The 18,479-nt window shown below is 39.2% G+C and overlaps 1 protein-coding gene and 1 long non-coding RNA gene across 2 annotated transcripts in view; one reads left to right on the forward strand and one right to left on the reverse strand.

Annotated features, from left to right (window-relative positions):
* Positions 1–18,479, reverse strand: part of LOC134670037 (uncharacterized) — a 366,992-nt gene that overhangs the window by 78,223 nt on the left and 270,290 nt on the right. The window lies entirely within an intron of this gene.
* LOC134669999 (carboxylic ester hydrolase-like) overlaps positions 1–18,479 on the forward strand; it is a 41,833-nt gene that overhangs the window by 21,760 nt on the left and 1,594 nt on the right. The window contains exons 6-9 of the mRNA XM_063527646.1: positions 1,399–1,570; positions 14,505–14,689; positions 16,637–16,787; positions 17,688–17,811. Coding sequence (XP_063383716.1) covers positions 1,399–1,570; positions 14,505–14,689; positions 16,637–16,787; positions 17,688–17,811 — 632 coding nt within the window. The remainder of the gene's footprint in view (positions 1–1,398; positions 1,571–14,504; positions 14,690–16,636; positions 16,788–17,687; positions 17,812–18,479) is intronic.

Below are 18,479 nucleotides of genomic sequence, written 5' to 3' on the forward strand. Positions count from 1 at the left end.
GTGAAGCCTCTGCAGAAGGCCAGGAGTCTGTCAGCCATCGTGGGCTGCCCTACGAACACTAACCGGGAAATGGTTGACTGCCTTAAGTACAGGCCCGCTGAGGTTGTGGTCGCAGCTCAGACTGAGATGTTTGTAAGTATATCAATTACTAGCTATCAACGTTAGGTACCTTCGCTCGAGGTATAGCCTACAGCGGCGCCGCCTCCGCGTCCTGGACACACTCCGTGAAGCCTCTGCAGAAGGCCAGGAGTCTGTCAGCCATCGTGGGCTGCCCTACGAACACCAACCGGGAGATGGTTGACTGCCTCAAGTACAGGCCCGCTGAGGTTGTGGTCGCAGCTCAGACAGAAATGTTTGTAAGTACCTATATCAATTACTAGCTATCAACGTTAGGTACCTTCGCTCGAGGTATAGCCTACAGCGGCGCCGCCTCCGCGTCCTGGACACACTCCGTGAAGCCTCTGCAGAAGGCCAGGAGTCTGTCAGCCATCGTGGGCTGCCCTACAAACACCAACCGGGAGATGGTTGACTGCCTCAAGTACAGACCTGCTGAGGTTGTGGTCGCAGCTCAGACTGAAATGTTTGTAAGTATATAAATTTTCTTTTCACGTTATTGAAAAACCGGGCAAGTGCGAGTCGGACTCGCGCACGAAGGGTTCCGTACCATAATGCAAAAAAAAAACAAAAAAAGCAAAAAAAAACGGTCACCCATCCAAGTACTGACCACTCCCGACGTTGCTTAACTTTGGTCAAAAATCACGTTTGTTGTATGGGAGCCCCATTTAAATCTTTATTTTATTCTGTTTTTAGTATTTGTTGTTATAGCGGCAACAGAAATACATCATCTGTGAAAATTTCAACTGTCTAGCTATCACGGTTCGTGAGATACAGCCTGGTGACAGACGGACGGACGGACAGCGAAGTCTTAGTAATAGGGTCCCATTTTACCCTTTGGGTACGGAACCCTAAAAAAGGAATTAGCGTTTCGAATCCGACGCCCAATAATTCATGGTCTCATGAGTGTAAGTATATTCAATAACTGCACAGTCGCACGGAATGTTGTTACTTAAGAGATAGATACAAAATATATGTACAAGACCAAACCATTACCTACCCATAAATCTTTCAACAGATGCATATTTTTGCTAAATGGGATCCTTGAAATCACTAGGCAATTTTTATGATACGAAAAAGTAAGCTTGTACTTATTCCTTTTATACTGAAAACCAACGCCACGGGTTGCCCCGGTATTATGCTGAGTGGGGGTCCTATTTTAGCGTCCAATACTTTTTTATGTCTGTATGTATATGTAATATGTTGTGGCGTTAAATAAATGTATTTTCTTCTTCTTTCTTATACCTTCTTGGACAATTTCCAGTTATTTTTTTTACGTTACAGGAGTTCCCATACCAGCAGATGTTCACGCCGTTCTCCCCAACCGTGGAACCGTCGGGCACCAGGGATCCGTTCCTTACTCAGTACCCGTTCCACGCGGCACAGGCTGGGGCTATGCATAAAGTACCTCTCATTACGTCTGTCACGTCTGAAGAGGGCCTCTACCCTGCTGCTAGTAAGTTTGACTAGTTATAGCAGCTCCATTGGTGAACCTTACATACTTACAGCTAGCTTTTCTCTGGTTGCCCTTAGCATAATGCCTCTCCCATATTCCTCCACGCGTCTCTATCCAGAGCCTGTCTTTTCCACAAGGCTACAGCCACCTGCCTGAACTCGTCTTCCCATCTCATTTTATGTCTACCATCATTCCTTTTTAATGAATTGGTGAACCTGCTTGACCCGAATAGAATGGTGCCAACTGAATAGGATGATAACGATCAAGGGCATTCCTGCAGAAATGTGAATGGATATTAGAGTATCCAAAATGCTATTGCGGGGCCCTCTGCTGGAAATAGAGCACATCATTCCGTACTGTCCACTTATTAGCTAATACCAGTGGGGATACACTCCTCCTTTCGGCCAAACTCATTACGTCTGTCACGTCTGAAGAGGGCCAGTATCCTGCTGCTAGTAAGTTTGACTAGTTACAGCAGCTCGTTCCATTGGTGAACCTGGTTGGCCCGAGTAGATTGGTTGCCAGCTTAAGGAGCATTCCATGACATTGTCTACCGTTTGACCCGTACAAACGCGATTATTTTGAAGATGTGCAGGTATAAGAGGATCTTTTCTATGACAAATGGTCAAAAATATGCACAGAAAAATAATCGCCTGCTTTAAATGCCGAAAAAAAGTCGCAACACAGGAAATAAAATGCGTTTGTACGGGACAGCCCGTGGAATGCTCCTTAATAGGTTGATGACGATCACTAGCATTCATTAGCACTAGAAAAAATGTAAACACAAAATACACATGTTTAATTCTTATTAATGATGCAAATAATATTTTCCGTGGATCGAGACCAAACGCAGTAAGTACGTAGGTAGGTGAAACGCTAATGAGCTGTTTCTTCCAAGAAAAATTATTACATTTTCTGTGCCCTCCGGAAGCAGATTGTGATTTATTATATTATCACATTTTACCTGTTAATTTACTCACATGAAAGAGACGAATTTCAAAGGCGTTTCTTAATTTCAATAGATAAACGCTAAAAATATAATAATATTCGCCAATACAAAATGCTTGAAGGTAGTAGGCACTGGTCTCACCGCGAGCTAGTAAGCTATGAGCTATCGGCTATAAACACGAACAAAAGATAAGCACTCCCCTGTAAATAAAAGAGACACGGCGATATTTATAGCTCACCGCTGGGCGAGTAACTATAAATATCACCGTGTCTCTTTTATTTACACGGGAGCGCTTATCTTTTGTTCGTGTTTATAGCCGATAGCTCATAGCTTACTAGCTCGCGGTGGGACCAGTGCCTAATTCTCCCTGAAAGCAGGCGTGGCTCACTTCCCGATTTCGTCGCTTTGCATCAGGTAGCTACAAGTAGGTACACCCGTTCCACACCAATTTTGGTGGCTATAAGCCGCGCGTGGCGCTGTCGCCAGCTAGCGGTCATATCTGTCCAGATCGTAACAGACGCGTACCTAAGTACCGCGTTTTGTTAGAGAGTGAATTTTCTGTACCTAGTACTTTTATTTATTCTGTGTTGAAAGTCATTTATTTCGGTGACCTATTTCCTGCCAACTTTTAAAGCAATATATTGGTCGAGTGCTGGTTTTCATTATTTTGTGCGAGTGTCATCCGCGTAAAAGGCTTCATCAACTGCGATATATCTATGTCATTGACAACAAATGATATTGCACCCCAGACATAAACTAATAGACACCGTTTGTTTGTTGGTTACCAAAAAGACGTGGTCACTCTCCACAAATAGGTGATATAGATATTACCTACTTGTAAAATGCTACGCGATGGGCAACATTAATTATATGTAAGTAATACCTTTAACGAGCAATCCTTGTATATTTATTTATTTTATAATTATTTCGGGGATCTCGGAAACGGCTCTAGAGATTTCGATAAAATTTGCTATATGGGGGCTTTTCGGGGGACTTTTCGCCCCCGAAAACCCTTTCGGGGGCGAAAAGTCGATCTAGCTAGAGGTCTTATCTCTGGAAAAACGCACATTTTTTGGGTTTGTACGAGTATATGTTTTCCAAGCAAAGCTCGGTCTCCCAGATATTAACATAAAAACATAAAGCACTGAGTTGGCTCCTACAAACGGCAACACTCTTAACTGTCCATCGGTGGACCTTATATGCATTTTGTAATAGAGTTTACGAACTGTCAGTTAACAGGGTGGGCGATGGTACATAATATTTAAGCTTTAGTAACACATTTTACCGTGATTTTACCCATATCCATCAAATCAAATACATAACCTATTATTTCACGGATGAAGACCTCAGGGAAATAGCTCAATAGTGGGACCGGATTTTTGCACTAAAAGTTTTGATAATTCTAAAGTTGAAAAAGTGATACTTATCTGATATGGGACATATTTTTAAGCATATTTGCAATATATGATGAAAAGTTAGAACGAGCGTTAGATATAAATTAGGTATTTATATATTTTTAGTAATGATTTTTTAATATTGAATTAAAGTGTAATGTTTAAGTTCCATTGTTTATAATATGTATGACGCTTTATAATGTAAAATTATTAGAAATTTTTTTAACGTGCATCTTTGTCAAACTACAATTAGCTAATTATTTTGTCGATATTGAATTAAAGTTTAAATATTCCACAACAACATATCTAAATTTTTAATTTAATAGGCAAGCTAAAAAGCTAGAAGAATAAGATATATGCTTTAGAATTAATATACGTTTTTTGTCCTATAAGATCTAATATTGAATTAGAGTTAGTAAAAATAAGTCTATTACTATAAAATAATATACGCAGCCATATTATGGAAAATAAGAAATTTCTGTGTGTAGCTTGCATTGTAATAGAAAATCTAGTTAAAAAGGCGCGAAATTCATACATACGCCGCGCTGGTCCGTCAGTCGCCGGCGCGGCGCTCGAGAGCCTATCATAGCCTACCTATACCTCGCCCTTCGCCCCACCTCCCGCTCAGTAACACTGTCTGTCTTTTCTTATCATTCATTTGTTTGTTTACCGTGCACATACATAAATTAGATGCGAACATTACGTGAAATTAAAATATCTTATTACGTAAAAATACCTACAGCTGGTCAGTGAGATCTTGTCAGTAGAAAGAGGCGGCAAATTTGAAAAATGTATTCGCGGAGGGATATCGTCCCATAGAAAATTTGAATTTCGCGCCTTTTTTTAGTGACAAGATTTGCTTGACGAGCTATATTTCATTATCTTGACTAATATTGTAATAAAAATGTACAAGATATTCACAACTATTTTTTACTATACATAGTTTGTCAAAGGACTGTCTCATTTTAAACATAGACAGAGAGAATCATCATACTATCTTTGACTTACACTAGTACTAGCACCCAAAAGAAAAGGATGAATATAGTTTTTTGATTTTATTTACTGACAAATTGGTTTGACCAATCCTATTTCTGGTTCCTATTGTCATGTCCTGTCCTATTCAACGTCAATATCATAATACGTATATAGTAACAGCACCAGTCATGGGACATTTAAGAGGAAATTTGGAGTATTTATGATATTTCCCGTATACATGTAAATGGTCTACCGCTTAGCGTGTTAAAAGATGAAAGTCCTACCCGTCTTTCATGTTTTAGGCGTGTTATATCAAAGATACAGCAATTAGTTTCCACATATTTAACAAATTAAAACTATGCTTTTTTTCTCCAGTCATGGACACCAAAGCTCCAGTAATGGGCCCCCGGTAATGGACGTGGATCCAGTAATGGGCCCCCTATAATGGACATTGCTCTATCAGTATAAAATATTGAAATGGGGAATAAGTTACGGCAAAAAAAACAATTTTTGGTATAAGCTTTTATCGCTCAATGTATTTTTCTTTCCACAGCCAATTATTATTGTATTAGATCCATCGAGACAATTCTAATATACCCAAACACAATTAGTTAGGGTTTATTGCGATAAAGTTCCCATGGCCACCTCCTGTCTCCATCATCAGATAAGGTCAATGTTATCATAATATTGCATTATCATCCGATTTGCATACTTAATTACGTACTTACACAAAATTTCAACTGAATCGGAAATCGAAAAGTGGCTCAAATTCAGCTACCAAGATTGGACCCACACTAACTAACAGGGCAAGTTAAATAAAAGTTTGGAAAAACGATATTAATTTATCCGAAGTCCGAGAATACCTCCTGATTGACATATTTCGTAACTACATTTTACTTCTGTATTGTTTAAACATGAAATTATGGCATGGCAAGCATCATTCTGTCAGTTGTCCCATCATAGGAGGTACGCAGTTTTACAGCTCCTATAATGGGATTGGGCCAAATACCACTATTTTTTTACATCTGTGGAGTCACAACATAGTGTGTTGTATACCTTATCTCATGGTAAATGCGACTAACAAAACACATTCTAGTTTTCATCAAGTATTAATTAATTGAAATTTAATAAATTAACTCACCTCTCTTAGCGAAGTTGTTAAGAATTCGTAGTGGTATTTTTTTTCAGTGACACGACAACTTTTGGGTTGACGCCAATTTCTTAAAAAGCAACCAAATTTAATGAAACTTCAAACTGAAACAGCTCTAGGACTCTTATTTATGATAATATACAGCCAGTGTTTATAAACTACTTTTAGATACTTATTTTAGAGGAATTATGTTTTTTTTGTCCCATTACTGGTTCCACGCCCATTATAGGGTATACTACTATATTATAAACCAACTGCTCAATATTACACGGTATACATCCTGAATATACAATAAGGTAAGTGGCCTCACTTACCTAATTGTATAGATTAGATTAGATTTAGATTAGATTTATTTATTTCACAACATATGATTACAGTACAAATTACATTAATGTCAATTTATAAGAATCTATATTGTGAAAAGAATCTATATATTCCGTGTGGGCCGTATATGCCTATATACAGCCCACCTTAAATTAAAATGGTTTTTTTTTAATGAACAGGATATGAAGTATGAAAAACTCACTCAAATAGGTTTCTCATTTATTTAAGTTTCTTCATTATACCAAAATAGTTATAAAAATATTACGATACTCTTGGAAAATATACCTTTTATAAAAGTCCTATTATGGGCCTTATTGAATACTAGCAGTGTATTACTTAATCCCGCAAAAAATAATCATTTTGACAGTAGGTAATAACAGATTTTGTTGTTTTTAACTTAAGAGTTTTATACATATACAAATAACAATATTTGATACTTCATATCGGGAGAATTTATTTATAATAAGTGAAAATAATTATTTTGGGCCTTAATAACTAAAGATATAAAAAATTTCTAGTTTTCGCGTAAATAGTAGGTAACTAAACATAAATCTTTACTAGTTACAGTAGTATCATCTTTTAACATCTGGGGGCACGGAAGTGCCCCCGCCAAGACGAGCAAAGCGCAAGGGCACTATCTACCTTTTCTCGAAGCGCTTCGTCGTTTTTTGGAACCCTCATAACTTGGGTTAGATTATACCAGATAAACAAAGTTCTCGGACTTATTAAGCATATCAATTGCATAGCTCTTATACTTTAGATTTTATTCATATCTAAAAACTTCGATTTCGTCACTGACTCACTCACTTGATGATCATCAATACCGGGTACTTCCTGAAGTCCTCTAAAAAGCTGAAATTTGGTATGTAAGATAGTTTTAGTACACAAACAACAAATAAATTCAAAAACTTGAAATTTTTTATCCCTAAGGGGAGGGGATGAAGAGGGGGTTTAATTTTGTATAGGGAATCAATAATCGCTGAACCGATTTAGTTGAAATTTGGTATGTAGATAGGTATTGTTATGGGGAAGGATATAGAATAGATTTCAACCTCAAAGTTTACCCTTACGGGGTGAAGGCAGATTTCAACCCCAAAGTTTACCCTTACGGCGTGAAGGGTTTATATGGGGAATCAGTAAGAAGTACATTGTGTAACAGATGCCCCCAGATACTTATTTCAGGATTTTTAATAGTAAATCACCCCAACCCTTTGAATTAGGGGATGGAAGATTGTCATAAGCAACTTACAAAAAGAAGTGAAATCCCACCAAAAACATTTTGATGTAAAATGTTGCCCAAACGAAACCTTAAGGCTCGCACTGTCAAAAAGTTATCAGATCTCTTGCCAAGCTTCTAACTCTACAAGCCCTCTAACTTTACTAGCTCTACACCAAAAGTATGTGGCTTGGCCGTTTCGTTTCTACAAGAACTATTGTATGTAAGTATAATACAAAAACCGCCCAAATGCGAGTCGGGCTCGCGTTCCAAGGGTTCCGTACATTACACAATTTTTATGAATACATTTTTTTTAGAGAAAAGTGAGTAAAATGTCTTTAAAAAACCCGTAGGGATCGGAAAACTAGGTACTTAAGTCCGACTCACGCTTGACTGCACATTTCTAATAGGTTTTCCTGTCATCTATAGGAAAAGAGCTAATATGTGTATTTTTTTCATAATTTTAGACCCAGTAGTTTCGGAGATAAGGGGGGGGGGGGAATGGTCATTTTTTGTATTTTCTTAAATAACTTCTAAACTGTTTATTTTAAAATTATGAAAAAATATATCTGAGATTCTCACAATGAGCCCCTTCATTTGATAGTTTTTTTTTCTTCTATTTATCATTCATCTCAAAAGTGACCCCTTTATTTGAATTTCTGTTATTTACTTTACATGTATGTCCTTGGGTTATAGACTTACATGTGTATACCAAATTTCAACTTATTGGTGCAGTAGTTTCGGAGCAAATAGGCTGTGACAGACGGACAGCCAGACACACGAGTGATCCTATAAGGGTTCAGTATTTTTCCTTTTGAGGTACGGAACCCTAAAAATAATGATTTAATAAATTTTTCACCTTATGCCCATGTGGGGGTAGCGAAACAGCCAAGCCACATATTTTGACTAAGGTGTAGAGTTAGTGAAGTTAGGGCTTGTAAAGTTTGAAGCTTGGCTCGACAAGAGATCTGACAACTTTTTGACAGTGCGAGTCTTATGGTTTCGTCTTAGCAACAATTTACATGAAAATGTGTTTGGTGGGATAATTTTTTACAGTATAAATATTTATTTATTCGTAACAGTAAGTATTATCTTTTAACATATTTTTACAGTACATCTGGCCCCAATTTCACATCGGTGACAGGTGCGGCGAATTGTAAAATCACTGTTGCTGACGTCACAGGCATCCATGGGCTACGATTACCACTTACCATCGGGCGGGCCGTATTCCTGTTTGCCACCATCATTGTATTATTTAAAAAAAAACTTTATTATCTATACATATAATAAAGCTAGAGACGGTCGAAAGTCTGTACATGGAAGATATTTGAAAAAAAGTTGGCTGGGGATACTTAGAATCGATAACAGAACACGTTCCAAAAGTTTTTAGAATTTTTGTCTGTTTGTCTGTTTATTTGAACGCGCATCACGTAAAAACGGCTGAACGGATTTTGATGAAAACTTCACTAATCTGTCGAGAAATTTCCCGGCCAGGTTATAGGCTATAAAAATTCAACCCCTAAAAGGAGGGGGGGTAGCTACAACACTCGATTGACTTAAGCTTGCCCCTGAATCTTATGGCGCTACTTAGGAAGGAGGGGCAATTCAAAAAACGACCGTAAATTAATTGCCCCTCATTGCACAGTGCCATCTTTTGGGGAACGAGTTTACATAATTACGTAGTGGTAAAATAAATACACATATCAACACGCGTATAATTGCATAAGTAATTATTTAAAATTATAAATTTTCTCCATCATGAATTATACCTAATCGTAATTACGCACCCATATCAAATCCACATTCATACGGAGGTATCGCCTCGCACTTAATAATGGCCACGAAGGTGGGTACTTTGAAAAAACAAGCATTGACCTCTGTCATTTGCAGTGCCGGATTAACCCTTTTAAGCAAAATAAGCACTTGCTTAGGGCACCACGTCTAGGGGGCACCAAAACCAACCATCATAGGCAAAAAAACGCGCAGGCTGCATCAGCATTGCAGTCGTCGTGGAGTAGGTACCTACATGAAACTTTTATACGTGTACAATTACCCATCTAATAACGAAGGGTCGAAGGGATCAAGTAAGAGAGTGAGGGTACGTAAGAACATCTACAACGTAGGCTTTCGATTTGACCTTACGCGGAGGGCCTTAAAGTCATGGAAAAAAATCTTGCTTTCGGGCTTGCGGCCAGTCGATTTTTTCGACATAGGTTACCGATTTTATAGCGAATTTTGTTCTCTTGCACGCCAGATTTGTCGGCCAAGCCGAGTTGCTCCTTAGCCGCGATCCTGAGACCTAACTGTCAAAGTGTTATAAGGGGCCCCGTGAAAGCCGAAAACTAAAAGCATCCTATCAAATAGCGCTTTCGAGTGAAGCCAAAGAGCGAGCAATAGAAGAGTCGTGATTACATGCATAGATTCGATTTCAAGCCACTCTTTTGTAGTTCGGCGTAAGGTCTTATGCGAGGTCTTCTGCCTTATGGCAAAGTTGATCTTCTGCCTTAATTAAACTTGGGCGTGGATCCAAATCCAAGCTTTCCTCTTTCGCAGCTGGGCCTTCTGCCTTGCTCACACTTTACATTCACTTGGTCAATTCCAAGCCCTGCTTTCTTGCATCTTTTCTGTATGAAAATATCGAGCCTCATGCGAAGCTAGGCTGATAGAAAACTGTCCCATCCCTTCTCTGTATGAAATCCTGGATTCGTGCCTGGTTGGGATTAAAAGTAAAAATGTACAACTGTCTATCAAATTGCGTTTTATATATCGAAAAATTTTCGCGCTCGCTTCGCTCGCGTTTACAATTACATTATAAGATATAATAAAGGTGACATTCGGGTGGCGACTGCAGCAGCTTTACTCTGTTGTAACGTTACTGCTGCATCACTGTCAATTTTCGTGATAAAATTATGTGACTGATTTCCATACTAAAAGTAAAACAACCGGGCAAGTGCGAGTCAGACTCGCGCACCAAGGGTTCCGTACCATAATGCAAAAAAAAACGGAAAAATATGCAAAAAATAAAACGGTCACCCATCCAAGTACTGACCACGCCCGACGTTGCTTAACTTTGGTCAAAAATCACGTTTGTTGTATGGGAGCCCCATTTAAATCTTTATTTTATTCTGTTTTTAGTATTTGTTGTTATAGCGGCAACAGAAATACATCATCTGTGAAAATTTCAACTGTCTAGCTATCACGGTTCGTGAGATACAGCCTGGTGACAGACAGACGGACGGACGGACGGACAGCGAAGTCTTAGTAATAGGGTCCCGTTTTACGCTTTGGGTACGGAACCCTAAAAATGTACAACTGTCTATCAAATTGCGTTTTTATCTCGAAATAAATTTCGCGCTCGCTTCGCTCGCGTTATTAATCACTTTCTAAGATATAATGACTGCAGCAGCATTACTCTGTTACAACGTTACTGCTGCAGCACTGTCAATTTTCGTGATAAAATTATGTGACTGATTTCCATTCTCAGCTGTAATGCCGCAATGAACGTCACTCAACTTACCAAAAAAATTCTATGTAATCTCGATGACCCTAGGGAGAGCGGGCACCATGGTCTAGAAATGCTTAGGGCATCAAAATATCTTAATCCGGCACTGGTCGTTTGCAGAGTGAAACGATTTGAGACTCGCATTTTACACGCATTACCATGCCTTCCCGAAAAAAATCGAATCATTTGCGAAAGTCTCGCAACGCATTGAGGTTACAAGGGACACGTGATCTTCCTCAGGAGTCTGAAGAAGATCACGGTGAGTGGGTGGCGCTCTAGCCAGGCAGGCCGCTTCGCTTTCGCTCGCGCGCGTATAGCTTACTGTATCGTCCGATATAGGTACGTCTACTACTCTGTCATTTAAATCACGTGTAAAATTTGAATAAGGGCGAAAAAACTATTGATTTTGGAGTGTAGTTTTATTTAGTGGTACCTAATTGTAAAATATTTTATCTGGACTACAGTCCTCTAGCATATCCATCTGTCAACTTTACTTCAAGTTCCGCCTTCAGGGGAGAGGGAGAGAAATTAGGCTTAGAAATAAGCCGCTTACTGACACAGACCGAATTCCACGCGGGCGGAGCCGCGGGCACAGCTAGTATCGGAATAAAACAGATATTTCTCCTGCGAAGTTTCTGACAATTGTCAAAGATTTAGAAGAATTGTAGGTAATTCTTGACAGGTTTCTTGTGACAATTGTCATAAACTGAGCAAGAGGAATATCTGTTTTTTTTCCGATATCATAAAGTTTTTTTTAATAATACAATGATGGTGGCAAACAGGAATACAGCCCGCCCGATGGTAAGCGGTAACCGTAGCCCATGTGCTATAATAAGCACATTAAAACACTCCCTTTGGCCGTGTATTAAAATTCGTCACTCGTTGCAAAATATCTATTTTTCGCACTTCTATCGTAAATACCTACCTATGTATTAACAAAAAAAAGTCACTTGTAAATAGTTACTGCCTTTAAAAAGTATAAGTGCCTCAATGTTATTAGACTTTTTGATTCTTTAAAACGTCTTTAGGTCAATAAAGCAAGTGAAAAATTATTAGAGTTAGACCAAAAAAAGTCTGCAGCAATTTTGACAGCCCAAGCAGTGCAAGTGTTATTTATAAGTCATTCATAGAAATTTCTTCAAATCGACCTTATTAATAAGAGATTAAAAATATTCAAAATTACCTTAAAATATTTTAATCTTATATTTCATCTCATACGTTCAATAAGGCCCGGGACTGGACCTTTTTACCTGCACTGACAGTGGGCCTTCTTAGCAACAAGTACAAATTCAGAATAATTGGGAATAATAGGGAGCAACTGCTATTTTTGAATGCTGGGCCTTGTTACCCGCCGGGCCTCATATGCCTGCACCTCACCTACCTTATTTATTTGTTTTACAAGGGGAAAAGTTGTTAATTAACCGCTCGTGCTAATATTGATACCCAAACAAGCGAAACATTTTTTTTATTAAATAGGAGGCAAACGAGCAGACGGATCACCTGGTGGTTAGCGATTACCGCCGGCCATGGACACCAGAAGGGTTGCAAGCGCGTTGCCGACCTTTAAGATGGTATGGTATCGGACAGTTCATTCCACAGTTTAGCTGTACGAGGCAGGAAGTACATTCACAAATTCAAACATTCTAAAATTGAACTCTAAAATTGAAAATTGAAGTTCGTAAAGTTGAACCTTGAGCGTAGTGAAGGTTTCAAGGGACGAAGGTTAAATAAAATTTTCATCACATCAGCTCGTAAAGGCCCTCTTGATTGTTCGAAACGGATAAGAAAAGTGGCATTTAATTTGATGCAAATTTTGAGTTGTTTCCGTAGGTCAATTGGATCAGTTAGTTGGTAATATTGACGTTAAAATGATAAAAATTGAATAACGTTACTTTGAAATTGATTTTATGATAAAGTAAATATTATCGGAGATGATCGCTCTTAAAAAATATATGTCGCTAGTCATTTATAACCTAAAAGCGCCAAATTACGCAAAATTATATTGAAATGACACCTGTGTATTGAATTTGAAGAATACTTTAACAAGGGTTATCTGTATGACAATGCACCTAAAATAATTTTCAATTGTATCTATTATTTCTATACTCAACACGATAACGAATTCTACGTAAACGAAACCGCGGGCAATCCCTAGTACATATAGAAATAAATAAGGGAAGGTAAGTTTCCATTAGTGTACTGTGTAAAATAACTATTTACCATTGATAATAATTTTATAAACGCTTTGCGTATTTTTAAGGGCACCGCGCTAACCGCTAGCCCGCGACCGTCGATCGCTGCCTCCTGCCACGGCGCACAGCGCGGCGCGCGAAAACGCCGCGCGTTTGAAATGTAACTTAATATAAGCTCGGAATGCATACTTACGTATCAGTATTTAGTGTCGCCATGATTTTATATTTCTAATCTTTTGTGTGAGAAGTAAGATCTTTATTATGACCGTGTAATATTAACTCTACAAACTTTAATTCAATATTGGCTATACTGCTTAACCAGAAATCAATATCTAGACAAGCACATTGTCTACATTTCTAACTTTTTACATGTATACTAAGTTGATAGATAATATCGTAATTTTGCAATATCAGCTACTCTAATTCTGTATTTGCATAATAATTCGTGTTTTTACGTTCACCAGAAAGCAGCTGTTCCAGATTTCTAAAAACCGAATATTGTGAATAAATTAAAGTGTTATTGAATATGTAAAAGTTTTTTGTAACTTTAATTTTATATTTACATAGTTATTAAGCAAAAATTGAAATATTTAAATATGGCCGAACGCTCCATCTAAAATTTTCTAACTTTTTACATGAATGTTATTTAACATGCTTACAATAACATATCAAAAAAGAAAAAACTTTAATGTTATCAAAACCCATTTTTGTTCTACCGCTGGTCTAAAAGGGTTGATACCTAATTGAAAAGCACAAACCTCAAATCTGTCTCAATCAATTAATAATAATCTAATCCAGTATAACTGTGATGCCATACGATAAATAAATAACAATCAGAATACGCCTCCCGGTCATCTGATGGCCTACCGCGAAATACGAAAATCTCAATTTCGTTAAAATCTGTCTCTCTATCACTCTTGCATATTCGAGTAATAGAGAAGCAGATAACTAAATTTCGATTTTCGTGTTTCGCGGTAGGCTCTGTGTCTATCTGGTAGGTGAGGTGATCTGCAATCTGCAACCCCATAAATGAGCGTTGTGCAGTGGAGACTACTTTTTGGCACGTGTAGTTAAAGCATTATAAATCAGCTTCATACCTACCAATCATGGAACAAATTTAAAAAAGTTATTATTTTACTAACTCCTCGAACGGATCATTCTATAATTGCAGGCAAACGAGCAATAAATTAAGTCATTGATATTTTCTTGTTATTTCTATTTCTTGGTTTCAGCTTACCAAATTTCACCCGACACTCTGGCCCACTTGGAAGCCAACTGGGACCAACTGGCCAGCAACATCTTCGAGTACAACGATACGTTGCCAGTCGACCAGCGCCCTGTAGTGGCGGCCAAGATTAAGCAGCGGTACCTTGGAGGCAAGCCGGTTAGCCAGGAGACATACGCCCAGTTAGTACAGGTAAATATGTACTATAATATTATAAATGCGCGTCATGTCGCGTAATACCTGAGTATAGTTTGTCGATTTGTAAATGGCCCCGAGCCGCTAAAGCCAACCACTGACTAACAGGCCACCGGACGGTATCGGCCTGTCAGTTAGAACAAAAATTTGACAGCTCCGAACAACTGACAGACCGATATCGGCGGACTGGTAATCAGTGGGCCCCTTAACCCTTCGTGTATTGTTAAGTAAAACTACACGTGCCTGTACCTGTAAATAAAAGGGTCGTGTAATTCTCTACGGTTACTTACCCCGGCTACTCACGTAACGATAAATCGTTGCGATAAAACTGTGCAGTCCGACTGTGCAGATAAATCGAACCGTGTGTATGACAAATCGTTACGATAATCGACATACACACGGTTCGATTTATCTGCACAGTCGGACTGCACAGTTTTATCGCAACGATTTATCGTTACGTGAGTAGCCGGGGTTAGTGCTGGCGAGTCGAACCAGTCTAAAATGTGTCATCCAGATGCGTAACCAAGGCGCGTTATCGGAGAGCGCACCTACACTGGTTTTTTGAGCGTTGGACTATCCCGCGCTAAGGTGCCAATTAGAATAATTAAGACCCTTTTTTGCAGGTAAGCAGCACGTGCAGTTTTACTTAACAAATTAATAGACAAAAGGATTAGCAGTTCGGGGCCAGCTATAAATCGACAGACTATATACCAGCACGGCTACCACGAGTTGGAGTTAGACATTTACAAATCGAGTGCATGCGTCTGCATGAACTCGGTCGCATTCCCTCTCTATCGCACCAGTAGGTACATCAGTGTGAGCGAGATGGACTGTAATTGCCACTGCGAAACTACATGCAAATACTCGTATAATGTAACGAAGGGGGGCCCAGTTTTCTCCGCAGCTGACTGTACTTATGGAGATACAGGTACAGTCACGCTCCGTGATTGTTACGCCATTTAGGGTTTTAGCTAAATTAGAATTTCCATAGCGTAAGTATAGAACAACCAATTTAGCTAGGACCAGAAATGACGTAGCAATCACGGAGCGTGGTGATCATCTACGTTTGCTAAAGCTTACATGTGTAAAGCTTACATAATGTGTGTCTGTGTGACTCTCACAACTTTATATGCCTATGTATTCCCAAACCTGTCTGTTACACGAGCTATCCCCTCTTGAATAAAAATTAAGCCCTGTTACAAGTTTACGAAATACATTATAAGTTTTAGGAATAGATACATTATCCATTAAATAATTTTGATATGGGTATCTGTTGAGCAAAGTTTTATTGATTGATTAAGACATGTAAAGTCTAATAAAAAGTAGAATCGCTGATTTTGAATGCTGGAGATAGCGCTATACGGCGCCATGTTTTATGGAAATTAAATTATCAAGTATAAAGTTTTGACCACCAGCGCGCTACGCGCTACCGCTAATGTACTTACGGAGCCGTAACACAGGCCGCAAAGCCAACATGCCAATCGCTTACGCTCCTCCGTAGCGATCGAAACGCAACTGTCACTGTCGCACTAATACGGAAGAGTGATAGAGAGACACAAAGCGTTTTGTTGTAGTAGCGATAGCGATTGTCACCTTGCCTAGGCCAGCAGTGCCATCTAGGTACTTAGCTACTGTTAAAGTCCAAACACGAATTTATCTTTTACACATCTTGTACAGTCAGCAGCAGAAGTCGCTAAGCGGGTGAGGTATTCAAAATTAACAATAAAGTCGCGTCAAGCTCATTTTGAACACCTCGCCCGCTTAGCAACTTCTGCTGGTGAATGTACATCCTATAAACCTCTGGTTTCACGTAATACGTTATCTGGGTGAATCAACTTTTTCTTGTCACTAGTTGCCATGGTTACGGTCTCCTGGGTCACTCCTAAAATACTAGTTTTTTCGTATAATTTGTTGGTAATAATAAGGCCTTTCCATTCCGTCCAGGCTCTAGGAGACCGTCTGTTCTCCGTGGACGTGGGGAAGCTGGCGCAGATTCACGCAACCAAGTCCGGGCAGCCCACTTACCTGTACCGCTACTCGTTCCGCGGCGAGAAAAGCTTGTCCAACATGATGGCGCAGAACAACAAGAATTACGGTAAGGCTTACGTTCAGAAACTACACTTTTGAAAGCTTTAGGCCCACCCCACATTTAGCGTCTTTCGAGCGTCGGCGTCTACAACTCTACGGCCGCTGCTCAACGCAACTGCGCAGCGACGTCATTTTCCATAGCGCTGACCAGACGCCGACGCTCGAAGGACGCTAAATGTGGGGTGGCCCTTACGGTAGGGCTTACGTTCAAAAGCGAAACTTTTCAATATATAGTAGTCTCTTTTTTTGACGCTACGGTGGAACACTGTGTGTTGTCTTTGACTACTTGTTTACCAATATAAACTAGCAGGTTTCTAATAATCCCTATGGGTCGAAGTGTATCCGCAAGGGCCCCCGAAAACAATAAGATAAGATAAGATTTGTTTACCAAAGCTTTAAATAAATAAGTGAACACACGACGCCAACATACCACAATCTGCTTCTCTGATCACGTGCGCGGTTCCAGAGGAATTTTACTGCTATAGGTATCTTCGGATCGAACAATGTGTACGCTGTTACGGCACTACTTCAGAACACACTGTTGACCATGGGCCCGATTCGGATTTTGAAATAGATATCTATTAAATAGCTTTTAGACATCACCAAGATACGATAACGATATGTTTAAGATCTAACCTGTCAAATTTGACATTTGCGCAATTTTGTAAATACTCTTGAACGATTTCCACAGCATATGACTTAGAGATCCAATCACATCTAATAGATATCTTACTCTATCTAACGTAAAAGTGACATTGGTTGCCCGAATTGCGCTGCAAAAGAGAACTAGTTGATATCTAATCTATAACGTATCTAGAAAGGATCTAGTACGTGTCGTCTCTTATGAATATCTTGAAGTTCGAATAAGGCAGCATGACTTTGAAATGGAAAATGATTGTGTCCACAGGAGTGAGCCACGCAGATGACGTGTTCCACATCTTCAAGTTCCCGATGTTGTCCTCCGACAGCCCGGACGACAAGCAGATGACGGAAGAACTGATCGACATGATCTATAGCTACTCCACCACTGGGTTAGTATTTGCTCCCATTTAACACGTTCGGCGGCGGTACTGACGGTGACAGCTGTACCTACTGCTAAATCTTACTCTTCTTCCTTCTCTGCCAAACCAAGTATGTTCCCACTGTTGGGCATACGCATCTCCAAATCTCCTCCAAGCAACCCGATTTGCTGCTTCTCTACTCCAGTGTGGGCCTGGAATCTTTTTAATATCATCCTCCCATCTTGTTGGAGGTCTGTGATTTGGTCTTTTTGAACGAGGTCTCCACGCTAGGACCCGCTTGCTTCACCTCCTATCATCTTACAGTACCTAATAAATTCAATTGACAAGTATGGCTATAGCCGCTGCCGCCGCCAAACGTAATAGCATATTTTTTTTATATATATTATGAGCGTAGCACAATACTCATGCTACAAGTGTGGAAAGAACAAAAGATATTAAGTCACACGAACTCGTCGCCAAATTGTCGCTCCCATACAATAGAAGTTACCCTCTCATTTCAAAACGACATGCATGCTGAAATTCATAAACTTTAGTTTACTCTCCACATGAAACGCAGAAAAGTATCCAGAATACTTTATATCCTAAATTGCTGAAATACTCCCACAACATGTTTTTACAATATGTTATTTACAAGTACCTTCTCACAGTGTTTTAATTAATTATTAACTGTTTAATCA

This window comes from Cydia fagiglandana, chromosome 13, assembly GCF_963556715.1.
Source record: "Cydia fagiglandana chromosome 13, ilCydFagi1.1, whole genome shotgun sequence".
Classification (NCBI taxonomy): domain Eukaryota; kingdom Metazoa; phylum Arthropoda; class Insecta; order Lepidoptera; family Tortricidae; genus Cydia; species Cydia fagiglandana.